General features: G+C 42.0%; 3 protein-coding genes across 3 annotated transcripts; all 3 read right to left on the bottom strand.

Annotated features, from left to right (window-relative positions):
• Positions 1–498: 498 nt before the first annotated feature.
• tmem106c (transmembrane protein 106C) lies at positions 499–6,711 on the bottom strand. Its single transcript, XM_071538875.1, has 8 exons — positions 6,596–6,711; positions 5,934–6,223; positions 5,279–5,342; positions 4,724–4,883; positions 4,415–4,555; positions 3,808–3,857; positions 3,418–3,471; positions 499–2,811 (listed from the first exon to the last, which is right to left on the bottom strand). Exons 2-8 carry the CDS (start codon positions 6,145–6,147, stop codon positions 2,643–2,645), a joined length of 852 nt encoding a protein of 283 aa, XP_071394976.1. The 5' UTR covers positions 6,148–6,223; positions 6,596–6,711; the 3' UTR covers positions 499–2,642.
• Positions 6,712–7,288: 577 nt separating this feature from the next.
• On the bottom strand, positions 7,289–9,515 carry LOC139660661 (PTB domain-containing engulfment adapter protein 1-like). The gene is made up of 7 exons (XM_071538862.1): positions 9,468–9,515; positions 9,060–9,131; positions 8,551–8,649; positions 8,314–8,451; positions 7,761–7,868; positions 7,484–7,560; positions 7,289–7,373 (listed from the first exon to the last, which is right to left on the bottom strand). The coding sequence occupies exons 1-6, from the start codon at positions 9,513–9,515 to the stop codon at positions 7,498–7,500; spliced, it is 528 nt and encodes a 175-aa protein (XP_071394963.1). The 3' UTR covers positions 7,289–7,373; positions 7,484–7,497.
• Positions 9,516–10,282: 767 nt separating this feature from the next.
• Positions 10,283–18,882, bottom strand: sars1 (seryl-tRNA synthetase 1). Its single transcript, XM_071538868.1, has 11 exons — positions 18,718–18,882; positions 17,479–17,549; positions 17,173–17,253; positions 16,749–16,907; positions 15,892–16,035; positions 15,035–15,190; positions 13,717–13,938; positions 13,299–13,428; positions 12,628–12,785; positions 12,212–12,341; positions 10,283–11,430 (listed from the first exon to the last, which is right to left on the bottom strand). Exons 1-11 carry the CDS (start codon positions 18,851–18,853, stop codon positions 11,267–11,269), a joined length of 1,551 nt encoding a protein of 516 aa, XP_071394969.1. The 5' UTR covers positions 18,854–18,882; the 3' UTR covers positions 10,283–11,266.
• Positions 18,883–18,914: the final 32 nt, after the last annotated feature.

Genomic DNA, 18,914 nt, shown 5'->3' with positions numbered 1-18,914 from the left:
ACAGTGTAAAATTCTCATATATTGCTTTATATCAAGTTAATCATGTACAAAGTTAAGAAAGACAGACAAACACACAAGACACAAGACAGTGGCCTAAGGACATACGTACTTAACCAAAGACAAAGCACTCCTGTATTAATAAGCTTTTTATCCAGCTATATTTTTGTATGTATTTTTTGCTTCATGTATTTTTACTATGCCTCTATTTAGTGTGTCGCCTTGTTCCGTAAAACCTAGAAAACACTACTTGTATTGCAGCGATAATATATATTGTGGTCTGTTTTCTTGTTGATCTCTATATTATGTAGTAATATATTTTCTCACATGCAGCTATAGGACAGTGTAAGAGACATGGAAAAGGAATTGTTTGTTTGAAAAGGAAATTATGCTATTTTGTATGCACAAATGAAGAATATAATTAAACTGAAACAATGTGGTACCAAAAGTGTTCTTGGCTTAATGGTCATTTTGGGTTAATGGTCCTTAAAAAATCAAAAAAAGATGCACAACCGAAAGGTTTTTATACTCATTTTATTTATTAGTTCATCGTTCCCTTTAATGACATTACTTTTTAGAACCAAGCATGAAAATATACATTTCTTCAAAAACATTTAGATAAAAACCGTTTTCATTCATACACTGTAAATTTACAAAGTACTGTCCCTTTAAAAAAATTAGTCGCATCACAATGAACCTCAGCCGACCGCTGTTAGTCACGTTGCCGTTTGTTGTGAAATACGACCACACAGTTCACACAGGGTTACTGTACAGTCTGCCAGGCAAAGCCATACAAAGCAGATAACCAAAGTCATTTGAGCTTTAGTCAACCATCCGCCGGGCTGTGGGACGATTCACTGGGCTGAAATGCTTGTTTGTGATTTGATAAGTCAGAGAGGAGTTGGCTAAAAACACACAGATGTAGGATAAGGCAAAGGAAATAACACTGTAATTCCATAATGGCCAGTCTGACAGACTGAAGTATACTCAACTAGACACACACACACACAGACACACACACTCTCACACACACGTATTCAAGCCACAGTCCAAGTTATTCTGTCAGCTTGGATTTCAGCCAATCATTTTTAAATACTGATTGCAGGAAATGATGCACATCTGGAATGTTAACGCCATGATGGAGAGGAAATGGGACATTGTTGCTCAACACACATAAGGTCAGCTACTGGGCCAATGTATTCAGCACCTCAACTGCCCCGAACAGTAGCTTAATTATGAGTGTGTAACTTATAGATCTATTCCCTCTCTGATATCAGAAGAGCTTATTAAATCTGTGGTACATTTGTAATCAAGGATACAGATTTGTACTCAATACTCAAGAATAAGATCTAGTGGTTAGGTCACATGAGCACATCAACTTCACTAAAGCCTTAAGAGAAAATCTGCTCAGGTCAGTATTAAATTTCTGTGATGCTTTGTGACTGTGGATCTCAAACGTGAATTTAAAATTGAGTTGATTAGACTTGTTGATAAGGAGTGTTACAAGAATAACTTAGAATACATTACCTTTTAAAAACATCCACAAAATGCTAAATCTTAAATGCCATTTTCACCTTCAAAAGTAGATAAATAACACAGCAACAGCATTATGTAACAAGATGTACCAATTCTAAAGGTGCGAAAACCCAAGTAGCAAATTATCCATCCTCTGGTCGCATTAAATCCAAAATATACACAGCAGGCCAGTTCTTTCTCCCTTTTCAAGAAATGAAATGTCAGTAGCCTCGGTCCACACAGTGTTACAACGCCAAGTTTCTCAGTCATTCAAGCTATGCCAAAGAATGCTCTCCTAATGTTGCACTACGGGCAAAACAGCAGCAGGCACAGACAGAGCTCTGTAGCGACAATTAAAGCTTTGGCAAAAATGCCATTCCTGGCACTATATTGTCAGGAGGGAATGCCAGACATTACCCTTAAAGAAAGGAGCTTTCTCCTGCATTAGTCTGGTTTCCTCAACAGGGCCAAGGAATGCTGGTCAGGGATTTCTCATTATATATGCCACTCAATTTTTTCCCAGGAGGACATATTTGCGATTCTTTTTGCCAACAGAAACGACTTGTCAGCTTAGCTATGGTTTGAAATAAACAAATGCTCCTTTTCAGACTGTGTTCTAGACATGTTGAGCAATGATAAGTCCTTCAAGGCACTGATACTAAAAAGTGGCTGTATCCAATATAAATATCCAATTCGAAAAATAATGGGTGTTTGTATGATAATAATAACCTTGAGGCAATGGACGTTATCGACATGTCGAATTGGCCCGGGCAATGATAAGCCCCACTAGGCACTAACACAGAAAACTTATCCAGTTTTCACCTGCCTGCACCCATTTGTGTGACAGGAGAGACAGCCTGGTAATCCAATGTCAAAGCCTAAGACTACAACAGCAACTTAATGACTACCTATTCTGTCTCCTGATAAATGAGGGTATCTCTCGCTGTTCTGGCCCTGATTCATTATAGTTAAATGTGTTGTGTGAGCAGTAGGGTAAGCACCATTTGGTGAGTTGCTGCTGGTGGTGTGTCTGTACTGAAAAGAGCAAAGTCCATCCTGGGACTTGCACTGAGCTTGAACGGCAACATCTCGCACCTACTTCGGGAAAATGATGCATCCCATTGCAGGACTCACAGAAGAGGGGTGCTGAGGGACGTGGTTGGGCCATGGGTCGGGGAGTGGTGCCTGCGCCGCTTGGTTGGCTGGTGGTAAGTGGAGTTGCTGCCACAGTCTATGTAGTGATAGGCTTCCAGGCTGTTCTGGGCCGTTCGCACCATGTAAGAGGTTTTCACCGAGGTCCTGGGAGCAGAGAACACAATACAGAAACCAAGCAGTCAGATACAAGGCTGCATAAGTAAGGGAAATTAGCTAAAGGTGGAAAGTGGAAAGGAGCTCATGTATAGTTCATGCTGAATGCCAAAAAATACATCTATATACAGTATATGGGTGTTTTTAAATTGATCTGACAAAGATCCACTATGGATTCAAATGTCTGATTTTCCAATAAACTTAGCCCATGGGAAAATTTTGCGCCTGTCCTAATATCTATAAACTCCAAGTTGCATTACTGTAGAAAAAGTGATTCCAGTAAATTCCAGAACGCTTAACGATTGTTTTGTCAAATCTACATGGCAACAAATAATGACAGTCAGATCCAAAAATGGGAAGTATTGCTAACAGTTTTAAAAAAGCAATTATGACCTTGAGGCAGTGGTTTATGGGGCAATATTGTCACTTGGCGTTGCCTAACAACACCCATGACAAAATTGCACGTCCACTGTCACTTGGTTACAGGCTGATAAGAAAAGTTAATGATGATTCAAATAAAACAGATGGAAAAAGAGAAACAGAAAACAGGATGAAGAAGTAGAATGAAGCTCCTTCTCAAAATAAAGAGATACTTACTGCATGAATACAACAATGTTGTGGACTTTGATGCTGGGCATGGTGCAGAAGGCGCTACAAACACACAAAGCAGAACAGGTTAAGAATGTAACATTGGATTACTGACTTTTGGTAAGTCTTGTAAACAAACTCTTGGACATATGAATATTGTTAGTGTCCTGCAAAAACCTCATAACTCCAATTTTCTCTTGTGTAATTTATATGTAACTTTGTTCCCTGTGAGGAGAAACTCTTTCTTTGGCTCCAAGTGAAACCACTGAGGATGCACTCCACAAAGAAAAACCCATGGATACATTTTGGAAATACTAGGTTTCTACAGAACACTGATAAGATGTTTGGACAAAATGAGACGTTCAAAGTCTAGCCGGAATAAAGAGAAGTAACACTTACTAAACGTAGGAGGCGCTGCTACCAATCTCCACACTGACAGTGTAGTTCACCTGCAGAAGACCAACATGTTACACAACACACCCCTCCTGTGTTATCTGCAGCTGAAACGGTAGTTACTTACAGTAATGGCCATTACGTAGAGATATTTTATCAGCAGTAAGATGAAGGCATGACGCAATGTAAACAAGGGTTTGCCTATGAAGCATGACCCTGTGATATGCCTCAAGACACTTGACTAAGCTCGGGTGGCATGAAATACCCAATTGAACTGTACAAAAACAGCAGCTGCAGGGTAGCTGAAGAAACTCTCCACATCATTGAAAGTGTGTTACAGGTTGTTACACTCAGGTGTGAAAGTATTGAGCCTGTAGCAGCAGAGTTGCATCACAGTCTTCATGCAGAGGAGCAGGCAGCTCACGCCCAAAACAATCCGTAATACAGAAACCACATCCTGTAGCAGGCGTACCTATGTTCTTGTGAGGGTGACACCTTGGTTTGTATTGTATATTGAACCGTCTACCAGGAAGCACTAAGGTGTTTGTGTTATTTTGTAGGGTTAAGAAGTAGGCTCTATGTCAATGTACAGTAAATGTGTATACTTCTGTACCTGTCCCTGGCCGAGTGGCTGGATGGTGATGATGTTGTCTAACTGCTGAGTCCCTATCACCGTCTTCATGTAAAGGACCTGGCAGCTCACGCTCTGCACCAGCACCGTGAAGAAGTTGGGGTTGCTGAAGTTCAACGTGCTCTGAGGGAAAGACATGTAATTAGTCTCAAAGGCACACAGTGAAATAAAAAAGGAGATTCAACATTAAGATTTTTATGTAAAACTACACCTGCGACTTTGACTGGATTTGTTTCAGGGTGCAGGCACAAGGTAAGTAAAGGTGTACTGTGTGTATGGGAGAAAACCTACCGTCATGTTCATTAGGACTCTCATGTGGGAGTGGTCGAACGTCACCGTCACCGAGCGTATCCCATCATCCACCACAACCACGGAGCGGGGGAAGAGGAAAAAGGCCACGAGCGCAGACGCCAGGAGGCACAACACAGCTGACATGACCACATACAGCTTCCTAGGACAACAGTAATGCAGGATCGTTTTTAGTTTGTTGTGGATCATACAAAGAGCTTACACACACTAGGATCAATATTACAATATTAAGTTTTAAGTCCTCAATGGCATGCAACAGTCATTACATTAATATTGAATTAGCAATTCAATTTGAATAAAGTAGTGCAAAAGACTCTGTACAGTGGAGCGGTGACTACAGAGTCATGTAGAGTGCAAGTAAGGGTGAAAGTATGGAAGTACAAATATGAGAATTATTTAATCCATGAATGAATTAATAAATCAATCAATTTCTCTGGGAAGTAACACACTGAAAACAAAGATAATTGCATAAATCAGATCTTTCCAGCACCAAGGAGGCCTGATCCATATAAGCTGACACTAGGAACGGCTACTTACGTTCTCTGGGGCTGCAGCCTTTGGTCACTGTATGGGATCAGCGCAACCAGCTCATTCACTTGACCTGTCAGGAAGGAGATACAGAGCAGATTAGGTGATGAAGGTCACTTACAGGCTTCATCGAGGTTTCCCCTCAGAATTCTTTTCTGAGAGGAAACATCGAGCCTCTGAAACTGCATTTCAGCAGGTCAGTGTGACACTAAATCTCTCCCTTGAATACAACACAAATACAAATGCAGTGTTATAAGGAGGGTGACAGATGATCTAGGCAGGGTGGTTCTCCCAGCCGATTCCAGAAGTCACCTTTGAGACTCTTTGAGACCAATCTCACAACTGTAATGAACATGCAACATTAACATAAAAATGGAAACGACTGCAGACCAAACCAAACATAAATCTGTGTGACAGGGTTCTCCAGGAAGACAACGAATCACAAAACTAAACATTTTAAAGACTTCTAAGACTGAATTTCAAGATTTAATATGTTATTTTTTTTTAGCTATATTCAAGACCTTTGAGGCCTTGAGTGTACATAAATTGACTTTTCCCAGGAACCGTACACACCCTGCTATTCAATAGTAATCTATTTGTCTCAAGTTGTACTCAGCTACACCTACTGTAAAAACTTGACATACTGACTGATCTTCAGATTCACCTGAGGGAATGCGTCCAGTGCCTTGACATGTTGGACAGGTTATGCTGTCCCTGCCAGTAAACTCCACGTAAGGGAACTGGGCTATGTCCTCCCGTCTGTCCAGACCGTCCAAAGAGTCATCATCGGAGTCTTTGTCCCCTCTCTGCCGCCCAGACCCCTGGCTGTCCGGGATGAGCACCAGGCTGCTGCCGCTGCGAGACCAGCGACTCCCCATGACGGATGAACTCGTCTATGGACGCTCAAGCCAGCTTTTCCCTCCGACAACCGACTATCTGTATGCAACCACTTGCCTGGAAAAGGTTAAGAGAGTTAGCTCGATGAGACCGGGTCATGCACCCAAAATAAAATATGTGTAGTTAGCGAATTGTCTCAGGAGCAATAGGTCAGCTCAAACTGGCAGAGAAAGACCTCGTGTCTGTCAATAAAATGCGAGAATCACTGAAGCCTAATCTAACTTAACATAAGTAAGTCAGCTGACAGAGACATAACGTTACGTTAGTTACAATGTTGTTTTTCAGGGTGCGTCACGTTTGAGTAGCCAGCTAACGTTAGTAGCTAATGTTAACTGATAAGCTAGCTAGTTAGCTAACCGACGTCAGCTATTTACAGTGGTTGTAACTAACTGTAACTGTATCTACCTTAAATACTCCACGTTTTCTTACCTTTTAGACCAAAAAAGCCAATGTCGCCATCACAAATACGTATTTATTTCTGTAAATGCATAGTTGTGGCAGCATCAACCACAACTCACTGTCTTCTGTCACATCTGAGTTTACATTCGTGTTGTGTTGCCTTCACGTGCTCTGTGTAGTTACATTCCCAATTCTCACTGGCCGAGTTATAAGTAGCCTACAACTTCAGGACGCATTCAGGTACTTGCTTATAATGTTTTTTAGTGACTGTTAGTATATTTTAGAGATCAAGTGGCAAAACAAAGAGCAGAAAACGCGCACCATTCTTGTAATTGAATTTATTAGCCACACGCTGTTGTACTTTTGCTGCCATTACGTTTACCATCATTGGTTGACACGTCACATCACGGTAAATCTGCTGTCAAAGCAAGTCACACCCAGTCATAATTACCACTTTTCTCCTTTGTTGGGTCGTTCATGTGCGCACAAGCCGTCAATTTAATATTTCGGACAGGCTGTGAATGCAGCATTGTCGCACCTGCCTCGTTGGTTGACAAAAAGTGAGTGACACCAGCGGGGTGCTCGCTGCTGCCACCTGCTGTTATGGATGCAGACACGCCAATACACAGTGGACTCAAAAAAAAAACCCACTCATAAAATAGGCTAATATCAAAACATTTGGAAGTTTATTCAAACGTAGTTTAACTTCATAAGCTTCCAGAAGCCTCCATTTCCATCTTCATTATTCTTCCTCCTTTGTTCCACCGTCCTGCTTGCAGGTTTCCCTGAGGGAAAAACACACCTCCACCTGTGGAATGTAATAAAAACCATTCAACAGTGGGAATGAATTTTAAATAGTTTGCTGTCTGTTATATGAGGAGAGTCTGTGTGTATGTGTGTGCAAGTGAAACCACATACATTGTCATTATTACTCAGTTGGTGTGTTGAGCCAGCCTCCTCTTCAGCTCAGCATTCTCTCTCTGCAGCACTTTATTCTAAATAACAGTGAGAAGAATTAGACAGAGGCGATAACTGCTTAGAAATAAATAAAAAGACACATTAATTAATGCAGAAATAACTGAAATAAATGCTCTATCACGAGAGAATGAACTGCAGTTACTATTTACATTCTGAGATGGCTAAACTGGAAGAGAATTGACCGATACAGTGCTGTTCAATGGATATTTCAACCAACCTTATGTCTGAGTGCCTCCACTATCAGGTCTCGTCCTCCTCCTCTGAGCTTCTCCTCTTTTTTTGAAGCTCGGAAAGCATCTCCAATCACCGAGACCAGCACGTGAGACTGAGGAGAGATTTGGATGCCTGAGACCTTGTAAGCCTGAATATCTCACTTGGCTAGGGCACAATATTCCCTTTTGATTGGTAAATGGTTGGTTTCCAATGTGGGTGTCACTGGTTCCCTGGTCTATCCTATCAAAGAAATAACTAATATTCCTATAGGGACTCATAGTGTGTCTGTGGTGATCAATAGTGAGTTTATAGTGACATTATTGTACTGAATGCTATTTTTGTCTCCTATGGTATAATATTCCCAGAATATTACAATTCTATAATGTCATATTATTACACTAATTCCTATAGAGATTTACAGTTTTGCTGTAATCGAGTATAGGCCTTTTCAATGGAGCTTTGGAGAAGGCCTGTCTAGAGAGAAGGACAGTACGACATCAAACCATATGAATATGTTTTTGCAGGTCATGTCTTGTTGTGATGGTCGTCATACTCACAAATTTCTTGCTCTGGAACAGATAACAGTGGTACATGTCTGCTGCAGGGTGCTTGGCCACGAAGCCGAAGACTTTGGGCATGGAGGGCAGAACGGCACAGAAGGAAACGGTGGAGAGAGGGCAACTGTACAACATATACTGAGGAGGAGAGGAGAGAAGGGGAGAGATGAGGTGAAAACTCAATAACTACTATATCAGGTTATACAAGAAAAAGTGCCATCCACTTCTGTCACACACTTTGGTTTTGTTTTCCAGGATGTCTATCCCACTCATGGACAGGAAGAGATGGACTTTGCTCTTCTTCTGCGCTTTATCGGTGGAGTCTCTGTCTGGTGTCTAGGGGATGAGAGAGAGAGAGAGAGAAGAGAGAGGGGCTGCATCACATTCTCTTCCAATGTAACCTGACAATATTTGTTTAACTCTTGTCAGACAACATATAGAGGAAAATATCATTCTTTCTAGTGAACAAGTAGCATGGTGTTTCCATACTGGGCCTTCTGTGGGCGGTTTAGTTTCCCACTGAAATAGAAGCACAGTCCACCCAGTCCAGTGTGTAGGAGTGATGACACTATCCCTGCCAGCACTCTTTGATAGTGACTCAATACAAAATCTATTTGGGTATCTTATTGCCAAATGTTTGACACATCCATTTTGAGCAAAACTATGTGAAAGATCTACTCAAGATCTACAAGCAAGGGCTAAAAAAAAATGCCCTTGGTAACTAAAAGATGATGGTAACCTCTGACCTTCAGGCTCTGAGCTGCTTCCTCCAGGATCGGCATACCATCTGGACGGACCACCTCCACTCGCCCGAGAAACTACAGCTCAGAGGGAGAGACGCACACAAAGCAAAATGGGAAAATAAGGTGCTGAGAACATGCCTGAGCATCACATCATGCCAAAGACAGCCAAAGACAGCACCCGACATGACAGATGAGAATGATGTCACATAAAGAATAACAATTCGTAAACCTCAAGAAACGCATCCAGAAATCAGTGAGTGATTAATGGTGCTACAGTACAGGAAAGGGATGACAAAATCGGAGCCAAATCGAACAAAGGTACAATATGGTGGGCTTGCAGTAACTTTAATCACAGGTATCTAATCTTTTAACCAACTTGCTGCTTATAGAATGAGATTTTGATGTTTTTACCTTTATTGAAAAGGAGATCTCGTTGTCTTCGTCAGAGACGTCACTCATCTTGAGGCTTGTGTTGTCAGTCTGTCAGAGAAGCGTCTTGGATAAGCATGGACAGATAACACAGGAATTGTTTCAAGTACTTTTAATTCAACAATAATGGTTCATCTTACCGTTTTATACTTCAACTACACCGAGTCACTTTCTTTTCCCGTTACAAATGGATGGGTGTAAAGTCTATGGAGTTAATCAGTAACTGGCATGTCTTCCTTATTGCCCTTTATCGGGTATCATGGGCGCCTGAGAGTTTCATCAAGATAGGACTTTTGAAGACCTTTTAGTGGCAGTTGACAGTAACAGCAATTTCAACACAGGGATGAATGTGACAATTAAAAAAAAAAAAACTGCAGTCTTACTAGAAAAGCAGTGCACTAAGAAACCACATTCTCAAGACCTCTAAAGCTGAATTTTGGGCTAAACAGCTGTATTTAACAGTACTGAATGATTTAAAAGGCCTGAATTTAGATACATTTTAATATTTTTTCTGGACATGCTGACACAGCATGTGGCATACTGTTCATAACAGCAATTTGAGGAGGGTGAAGGGGGTTTGCCATCCACCTGTTACCATGAATTATTAAAAGCATCCCCAGTGTTTGGACTTTAGGCTAAATGTCACTTTAAATTGAACTAAATCATCCATTTTATTAGACATTTGTAACATTATGCTCTGATTAGAAATGAGGACTAACTGATAAACTTTATTTTTAATTTCTAGGCATTTATTTGACTAATCATTGAAATAAAAACACAAAAAACGAGTTTCCATATCCATTGTTTTGAATATTTATTGTTTACAGTGAGTGCCACTTTGTCAATGCTCAGTCATATATATATACTTGCAAGTACATACAGACATGTCAATGTTTCAGTTATATGCTTGTGAACAGCATTACAGTCAACAATGACTTAAAGCAACAATGGTGGAAAATGATGATGCAATGTATAGATAATGCAAAGCCCAAAACAGACAATTTAAAATACCCCAGGTAATTTTCAAGACATATTTGCGAAGTATAATAATAAACTTCACTTCGATGCCATTCAAAAGTTATCAATCGATGCCTGCTCCACAGAGGAGATGCAGGTTTTGTTCTTATCGCAGAGATGAGGAAAAACACAGTATAGAAGAGCCGATGAATTTAAGAGGTCAAACAGTAAATTCACTCAATGTTACACAAGATACCCAACTCTCTGAAACAATTCATAACCTTGACTTATTATTAATGATCCCCAAATGTTGGAAATAAACTTGTATCTGCATGTAACCAGCGGTTCATTTCCACTACAGAAACTACTAAGTGCCAAGGAGACGGATCAAGAAATGTAGCTGATGATTCTGAATGTAGCGTTAAACTGGCATGCTCTTATTATTATCTGTCTGCTTTGGGCTCAGTATTGCCGCAGAGAGGGGAGAGACAGACAGATTCGACTGACAGGTGGTCAGTCTGTGAGGTGGACTGCAGACAGGCGAGAGAACACGGTGATCCCTTTTTCAAATGTGCTTCAAGTGAATGAGAGGGAGCGGAGAAAGGAGGAGGAACGGCTGAGATGAACGAGAACATCGCCATCCGTCCAGATAGAGATAGACAGCGTAGAGCCGGCGTTCACTACAGGGGGGGGGGGGAGGAACCGCAAAAACTGACCCCAGATCAATGTCTATACAGTTATGCGAGAGGCTCTACTGCGTCTATTTCTATCTGAGAGGGAGGTGAAGCGACACTGCAGCGACCCGATAGCGCCTTAAGAGAGCCTTAAGAGTCGTTGACGGACATGTTCTCCACGGCGCTCGGCAGGCCCTGGTCGCCTCCTCCCTGCTTCTTCTTCTTCCCCCCTCCGTCCTGCTGTTTCTTGGCCTTCTTGGACATCTCCTGGTCGATGGGGGCGGGCTTCACGAACTTGATCATCTCCGTCAGACCTGGAGGAAGAAGTGTGGGGGGAGGGGGGGGAGAGAATGAACTGAAGGAACTTGAAAACAAAGAGCCAGAAAACAGTCCTCGGAGAATGTATTCAAAATCAACGAGGGTCTGAGGTTGTGATGGACATTTCTGGTATCAAGTAGGGCTTTGGTTTTGTATTTTTCTGACCATAAAAGGTCCATTGTGAACATTTTTATAAACACCCAACATGACTGCAAATGTATAGTTTATCCAAATCATTTGGAGTATAAATGCTCTACATCAAATTAAAGTAAAAAACAAGAACAAGAAACAAGTGTCAAGAACTCTCAAACAACAACACTCAAACATACTTACACTGTCTTAATGAGATGTGAAAACATCTGTCATCTGAAAACATATGTACTTCTACAGTTCATCAGAAGTGTAATTAGTGTCACATTAGCTGCACATTTTAGAGCCGCTGAACTCCACATTCAGACAGATTTATGGACATAACAGTGAACAAAGGGATGCCAGTGAAGACAGCTAACAGGCGTGAGAGCGCTGCAGAAGGCTTCAGCAGGAAGCACGTTTCTTGCTCTGATAATTGCTACATATTACAAGCATGTTGACTATTTCAAAGTCGGGACATTCCTGCGCTGAATACAGTTATGCAAGCCTGGGAAAGAAATGTCTGGACTGAACAAACAACTAGCAAGAACATGAAGGAGACACTTGGACATGCATGAATGTTATTACCACGTTTCATGACACCTTCATGTTTATACTAGTTGTTGTGAAGCCACTAGCAGAGCTTACCAGGGGGCATGAAGTCCCTGAGCTTCTCTGGAATGACGATGCCTTCTTCGGTCTGGTAGTTCTCCAGGATGGCGCACATCACGCGCGTGGTGGCGCACATGGTCGCGTTCAGCATGTGCACAAAGTCTGCCTGCATAACATACAGAGAGAGGAAGTGTGTACAGAGCATGGGCCATGTTTAGTTGAGTATAAAACCTTTATCTATGCAAGTTGTGACACTGAGGGATCTGGAACTATTTGAAGTCTCCACTGATTTGTTTTTACTTACTGAAAATATTTTTTAAGCATCATTAAATCATCAAATCTCTGCTTACTGGCTGGAATTGTATTTGCTACCCGACAACAATAGTTTCTTGAATATTCCATGAGGACGCATTAAGATCTCTCGGGGCTTGGGTCTAGATGGATGGTCTCACCTTGTCCATCATCTTCTTGGTCTGCCCGTAGCGGATGCGGAGGCGTCTGGCCTGGTAGTCGGTGCAGTTGGAGCAGGAGACCAGCTCTCTGAAGGCACCGGAGCCAGGGAACCAGGCCTCCAGGTCCAGCTTCTTACTGGCTGCATAATTAAGGGCCCCTAAGAGGACAGACAGGAGAGTGCAGTGAGTTTATAAGATGGACTGGTCTTAACACAGGCACTAGATACTCTGCTCCAACAGTAGCTGGTGATTAAGCAGTAAGTCATGAGAGGCCGTGCTTTATAGTGACACATAATTGTACTATAAAAAAAATGAACAAACAAAAAAAAAACCCCCACAAAAGTTCAATAAATCTTATGTTTTACTGATGGTAATTACATAATAAAATATCCTACCACCAAGTAATAATAATTCTTGAACAGTAGCTAAACAAGTGTCAAGTGTCAATATGGGTGTTGATTTTCAGTTAGGTCATCAATATTTAAATTAAGACTTATACAGTCACAGGTAAGCGTATATCAGGTGCTTTGCAACAGCTTCGAACAAGACTCAGAACTGAGAACCATTCATTTTCATAAGATCTAATAATCAAGATGAAATGATCAGTAGCCACTATGTAATTGTTTGGCTCTACAGCTGAAAAAGTGTGTGTGTGTGTGTGTGAGACCTACCAGAGACAATGTTGACGATGCGATAAGGAATTCCTAGAGACTGGTAGAACTCCTCTGCCGTCTCGATCATCTCGTCGAACATCTCCCATGATTTGTTGTCATGGGGAGAGGCATAAACAAACTGCTCAATCTGAGGGGCGAGGGAGCAGGGACCAGGAGAGAAAACTGCTTAGACTTTATGATCAAATGCGGCACATACATCATAAAGCAGACCGAAAAAATATCATCTCTCTGTATTTTATTGCATTTAAAACTAACTAAATCACAAAAGCTGCACATCAAAACTGCATCAAAACTGTGGAACATCTGCATTTATTTATTTGAATTCTAACTTACTTGCATTGAAATTGTAATTTTTTCCACTACTTGTTACTGGGAAAAGTAGTAGGATGATTTATAGTATAGCCCAGCGACTGACCTTCTCGAACTGGTGCACCCTGAAGATCCCGCGGGTGTCTCGCCCGTGGGAGCCCACCTCCTGTCTGAAGCAGGTGGAGAAGCCGGCGTAGCGGATGGGCAGGTCCTCGGGCTTGAGCCACTCTTCCCTCAGGAAGGCTGCGATGGGCTGCTCCGAGGTGGCGATCAGGTACTTCTCGTCGATGGAGTTGTCGTCTGACTTCTCGCTGCCCTTGCCGATGACCTGAGAGAGACGCATAGAGGGGGTTTGATCAGGACGGCACACAAAAAAAAGGGGGAAACAGTGGGCAGAATGCAGGAAAACGGGAATCCCTGTTCAAAATAAATGAGAGTTTTGCATTCAAAAAGCCTGAAATGAAAATCATCGAAAGAAAAAGAATCAGCACATAATTTCAGAGTTGTCACATTTTCCATTTTGTACCGTCACTTCTTAAATGGATTCATGGATTGTGATTTGACTTTATATATGTAAAATTAACTACTTAACTGCTACTAAGACTATGTAAAATGTACAGTGATGCCTTTCAGGTCTGAGCAGCAGTTCTTTGCTTGGGCCAGCAGGTGGTGCAGCCACAGCCCAAATTGGGTTGTTTCTGAATTGAACAAGTTTAACAAGACGTTAAGCATTATGAAGCTCATTTGGCAGCTGGGACCCCTGTAGGCATGGTTGGTCCAGCAGAGGCCCAATCTGTTGCTTTGTCTCTGCCTGAACCGGTGTGGGTCTTCTGACTACGTTGGCCTATGTCACCAACCTTATCATCTGTGGCCAAAATATGCCAATGTCTTTTTATAATCTTCTTAATCTGGCCTGTATGGGCTGGAAAAACTGGAAGTGAAAACCCAAGAATAAATCTTTCCAGACTTGACGGCTCCAATAGAGCTTGTCTATTCCTCCCTAGAGCTTTTTTTGTAGGCAGTAATAACCCTCTTCTCAGATAACCCGTTGATGTGAACTTTTGGCTTTAAAGTCATCATCCAAAGAACATATCCTCCGCAATCTATAAAACTGTCTGTGCAAGACAGTGTGCAAGACCCTGCTTCAAAAGGCACTGGATGAAAGCTACTGGCTCTCAACACAGCATTTCTATCTGTCGGCTTTGTATAAGTAAGTAGTAGTAGACAGTTTGGGGCCTTCCATATAATGTAACATCCAGAAAATTAATCCAAGTATAACTAGAGGTCACATCAAAACTAAGAGTGGGTCATAAATGGTGAATACATACTTTGAACTCCTCTAGTTTATCTGAATCAGCACTAAAGATCTAGGCCATCATCATGTGGGATATTATTCTACAGGAATTGGATAAGAGCCTCAGTACCTTGTAAAGCTCATCGTCGAACTGGCTGAGCTGGGCGACTTCCTGCATGACCTCTTTCCTCATGAAGAAGGGCGTGTAGAGCATGGTGTACTTCTTGCTGTAGAGAATCCTCAGGGCGTAATTGATCAGGGCCTGCTCCAGGAACACCAGGGGCCCCTGAAGACCAGAGAGGAGAGGGAATGGACTGAGAAAGTGGTTTCTGCAGGAACCTAAAGCGGGTCATGGACCTACTTTTGGCGGGTCTCTACATGGTGTGGCAAGAGGTCAAATCAAGGGTGAGAGATGAAGTTTGGGTCATTTGGGCCCGGGCAGTGAAAAATGTTTCAGAACCCTGATTTATCCTCCTTCCATTGACAGATGTGTTTTGTAACCTTTTCAGGCCCTTGATAAATGTACCTTTATTTATTTGCTGCATTATTTTCAATACGCTCTACTGGTGGTTACTTGTATTATCTTCATTACTCTCCATTGTCTTCCATCACTCTCTTATTGTCTGCTGCAACAATCCCATTTACTTTCGGGATCATTAGTTTTGTCTAGTCTAATCTCAACAAATCAACATTTTCTTGCATTTCTTCTCTATAATCACATTAAAATTCTGGCTTGTGAGGACCGTTTTGCACTTGCTTCATCTGAAAACGTAAGTAGAGCTACACTGCATACAAGAACTATTAGTTATATGCACAGTAAAGAAAACATACGCAGTTGTGTTTGTGTGTTTAAAGACCCATCAATGGATGAGAGCGAGGGAGTGAGTGGAAGACAAAATGAACTGGAGAAAGACCGTTAACGTGTATGCAAATGCTTCCCTGCGCATACGTATGCGAGTGTGTGTCAGAGCCTCTGTGTGACCTTACCTTCAAGAAGTAGCCTCTGCTCCCAGCCACCACGGCTCCCTTCTCTCCGTCGAAGCCATCGATCATGACCACCAGGTCAACGTGGGAGTACTTCTTCTGGCCGCTGCAGTCGCCCCAGGTACGCTCCACCTTGTTGTCCACGTCCTGCCAGGAGGGAACAGGGAACAGAGCATTAGCAGAGAGCATGCACACATACACAACCTCATGTGAATGAAGCAGGAGAGAGTGAATTTGATCTATTTGTATGTATATGTAATTTTAAATGTGTGATTAAAATGTAATTCTGTCACTACTCGATGTATGATGCAGTAGCAGCAGTTTACATGACAAGGCATTACTTTTCATCTGTTGAAATCGGGTGCAGCTGCGGACAAAGCATGCCAAGGAGAAAACCGGTGGATCTATTTCATGTAATTGAGATACAACTAGTAAAACCACCTTGTCCTGTGTACTGGTAATTGATAATGACTTAAGGTGTGTATGCAGGGATGTGACAACACGTTGGGGAAAAAAAGTAAGAACGAAATAAATAAAATGAAACAAACAACAGGCAATTGCCAATTGAAATTAATTAAAGTCTAACCCAAAAAACCTGAGATAAACAGAAAAATCACATTTCAATTCCATACTTTTCAGAGCTGAAATTCTTGTCTGGATTTGATATTTTGGTCATTCAGTATGATGTAGGCTGATAGTGGCTGGACATTATGTCAGCTAGGCCAGATCACATTCATGCTGAAGATCGTTCTTCACAACAATATCACAATATGTGAAATGACGATGGATTTACAGCTACATAAAATCTATTTTTAAATCCAGTTAATGTAGTAAACTACTGTTTTACCCAAAGCACCCACCTCATCGTTGCTGATGGGTACAGACGGGTGCAGCAGGTTGCCGATCTCTCTCAGGTACTCGAAGCGCACCGCCTCCAGCTTTATCCTCTCGCTGTCGGTCTTCTCCACGGCCTCGTCCACCAACAAACGCACCTTCTTGATCTGGGTTACTGTCAAGGGCTGAGACAGAGGAAGAGATACAGGGAAAACCAATCACAAGAAGTGAGGAGAGGAAAAGAAGCAAATGACAAACTTTGTGGGCATCAAGTCGTGTCTGTTATCTAATCAAATTCTATGGGAATTAATTTCTTCTTATTGATTCAACAAAATGCAAATGCTGCCATACTTGTAGGTAAGCAGGTAGAGCTGGCAGCTTCTTCATAGGGCACACACACACCAGAGACGGCAAAAACAAACACAAACAAATGCACACTTGCTGCCATACCGATAATGTCTCAGCTGTTAGGGACTCCAGGTTCTGCGCTTCATCAGGTAAAGACTCATCCTCCCCAACTGGTTCCTTCTTCTGCACACACAAAATAAGAAGGGGTTAAAGAAAAAGCAAGTAGACGGCACAACTAGTCTAACAAACTCCCTCAAGTCTCTCCATTGTTTACTCTGGCCAGTGGACACAAACTGACGGCCCACCTCCTCCACCTCTTGGTAATGCTATCAGAACACCAATATTTGAATTGCTGTGTGGACAACAGCCAGCTCAGTCATTTAGTGTGCTGACGCTTTCATACTGTACCTTCATCTTCTCCCCAATGCTCTTGCTGCAGAGGTTCTTCGCCTTGTTGAGGTTGTCTGCAGTGAAGCGGCCTGTTAGGACGTTGCAAAAAGTCAGTCAGTGTCTTGATGGAACTGTGCTTGGCTGTTGATTTGAGATGTGTGTGTGTGTGTGTGTGTGTGTGTGTGTGTGTGTGTGTATGTGTGTGTGTGTGTGTGTGTATTGCAGTAGTAGGACCATTACACTTGATGACAGGCGTTAACTCTAGTTGCAGCCCACCATCACATCATCAAAGGTTGGGATGTAAAAGAAACTGTGTCAAAGTATATCTTTAATGTCACTTAAACAGCTTCAACATTGTGGCCAACAAGTTCATTATCATACAAGATCTTAATGCTACTGTCTGTACACTGCAGGGCGAGGTTGACTTGACACGCCACTGGCTGGGATTGCGTCAGATTGCACAGTATCTCCTGGCATCGCTAAGCTAAAATAGCTAAACGTTAGTTAACTTTCATATCCTACATGCAAAAAATATGATCAGAATCAGCAGTTCGCTAGTACTAAGCATGCTGGATTAGAGAGCGAAATTTAAGCAGCTACGATTAACTACAGAGTAACATATGGTTTCGTTTTGATTCAATGAAAGGTGCTAGCTGCGCTAGCATTAGCCCAAATACGTGCCGGTGTTCTACTGTAGAGAACACGTCGCAAAATTTCATTAACAAAACTGGCAATTAAATGCTGTCTTGCTTATGGGCAAACATGCACATCAGGCAGACCGTGACTTAAGACCTTTAGCAAATTGTTAGTGCCCAGTGGTAAATTCGGCATAGATATGATCCACCAAGCAATAGCTACGCTATTTCATTAAAATGACAACTTTCTGAAATGATTCACAGTGCTCACTATCGTCCACTGCAGGGTGACATATGGTGGTAGAAGAAAACAGTGGCAAGAACAAACTAAGCAATTACTGAAGTTGAAATTTTACTGAAATAAGTGCCGTTTTGTGTATTGGATGGCACCGAACGGGAGACAAGATCCTAAACATTCGTAAAATGTCTTAAGTCATCATTTAAATGGGTTGTATATTTGGGTTGTATATTTGGACGTTAAATTGCCAGATTTCTGAACGGAGTTTGGCGTCCCTTCATAGAAGTGAGAGGGCACGTATCGGGGCTATGCTAACATTAGCAGTATTAGCCAGCTTGCTAACACTAGCTACTACAGGAAAGGGAAAGGCCTTTTGACACTTACATTTTCTCCACTCTGTATCTGCTGCGACCAGTTTATCAACAAGTGTAACATCTTTAAACCTCTTCCTCTGAGTCTCACGGACGATTTCTGGATCGCCGCCTTTGTCGGTCCGAAACAGGTCCAAATCCAGCACCATCTCTCCACGCTGTCTGTCTGACAAGGAAAGCTCCGGCTCGGAAAACTGATGAATGCTTTGA

This window comes from Centroberyx affinis, unplaced genomic scaffold, assembly GCF_046629955.1.
Source record: "Centroberyx affinis isolate AG114_WGS23_722 - 3 ecotype Tasmania unplaced genomic scaffold, CSIRO-AGI_Caff_v1 ptg003357l_1, whole genome shotgun sequence".
Classification (NCBI taxonomy): domain Eukaryota; kingdom Metazoa; phylum Chordata; class Actinopteri; order Beryciformes; family Berycidae; genus Centroberyx; species Centroberyx affinis.
This window is presented reverse-complemented; position numbering and strand designations above follow the sequence as displayed.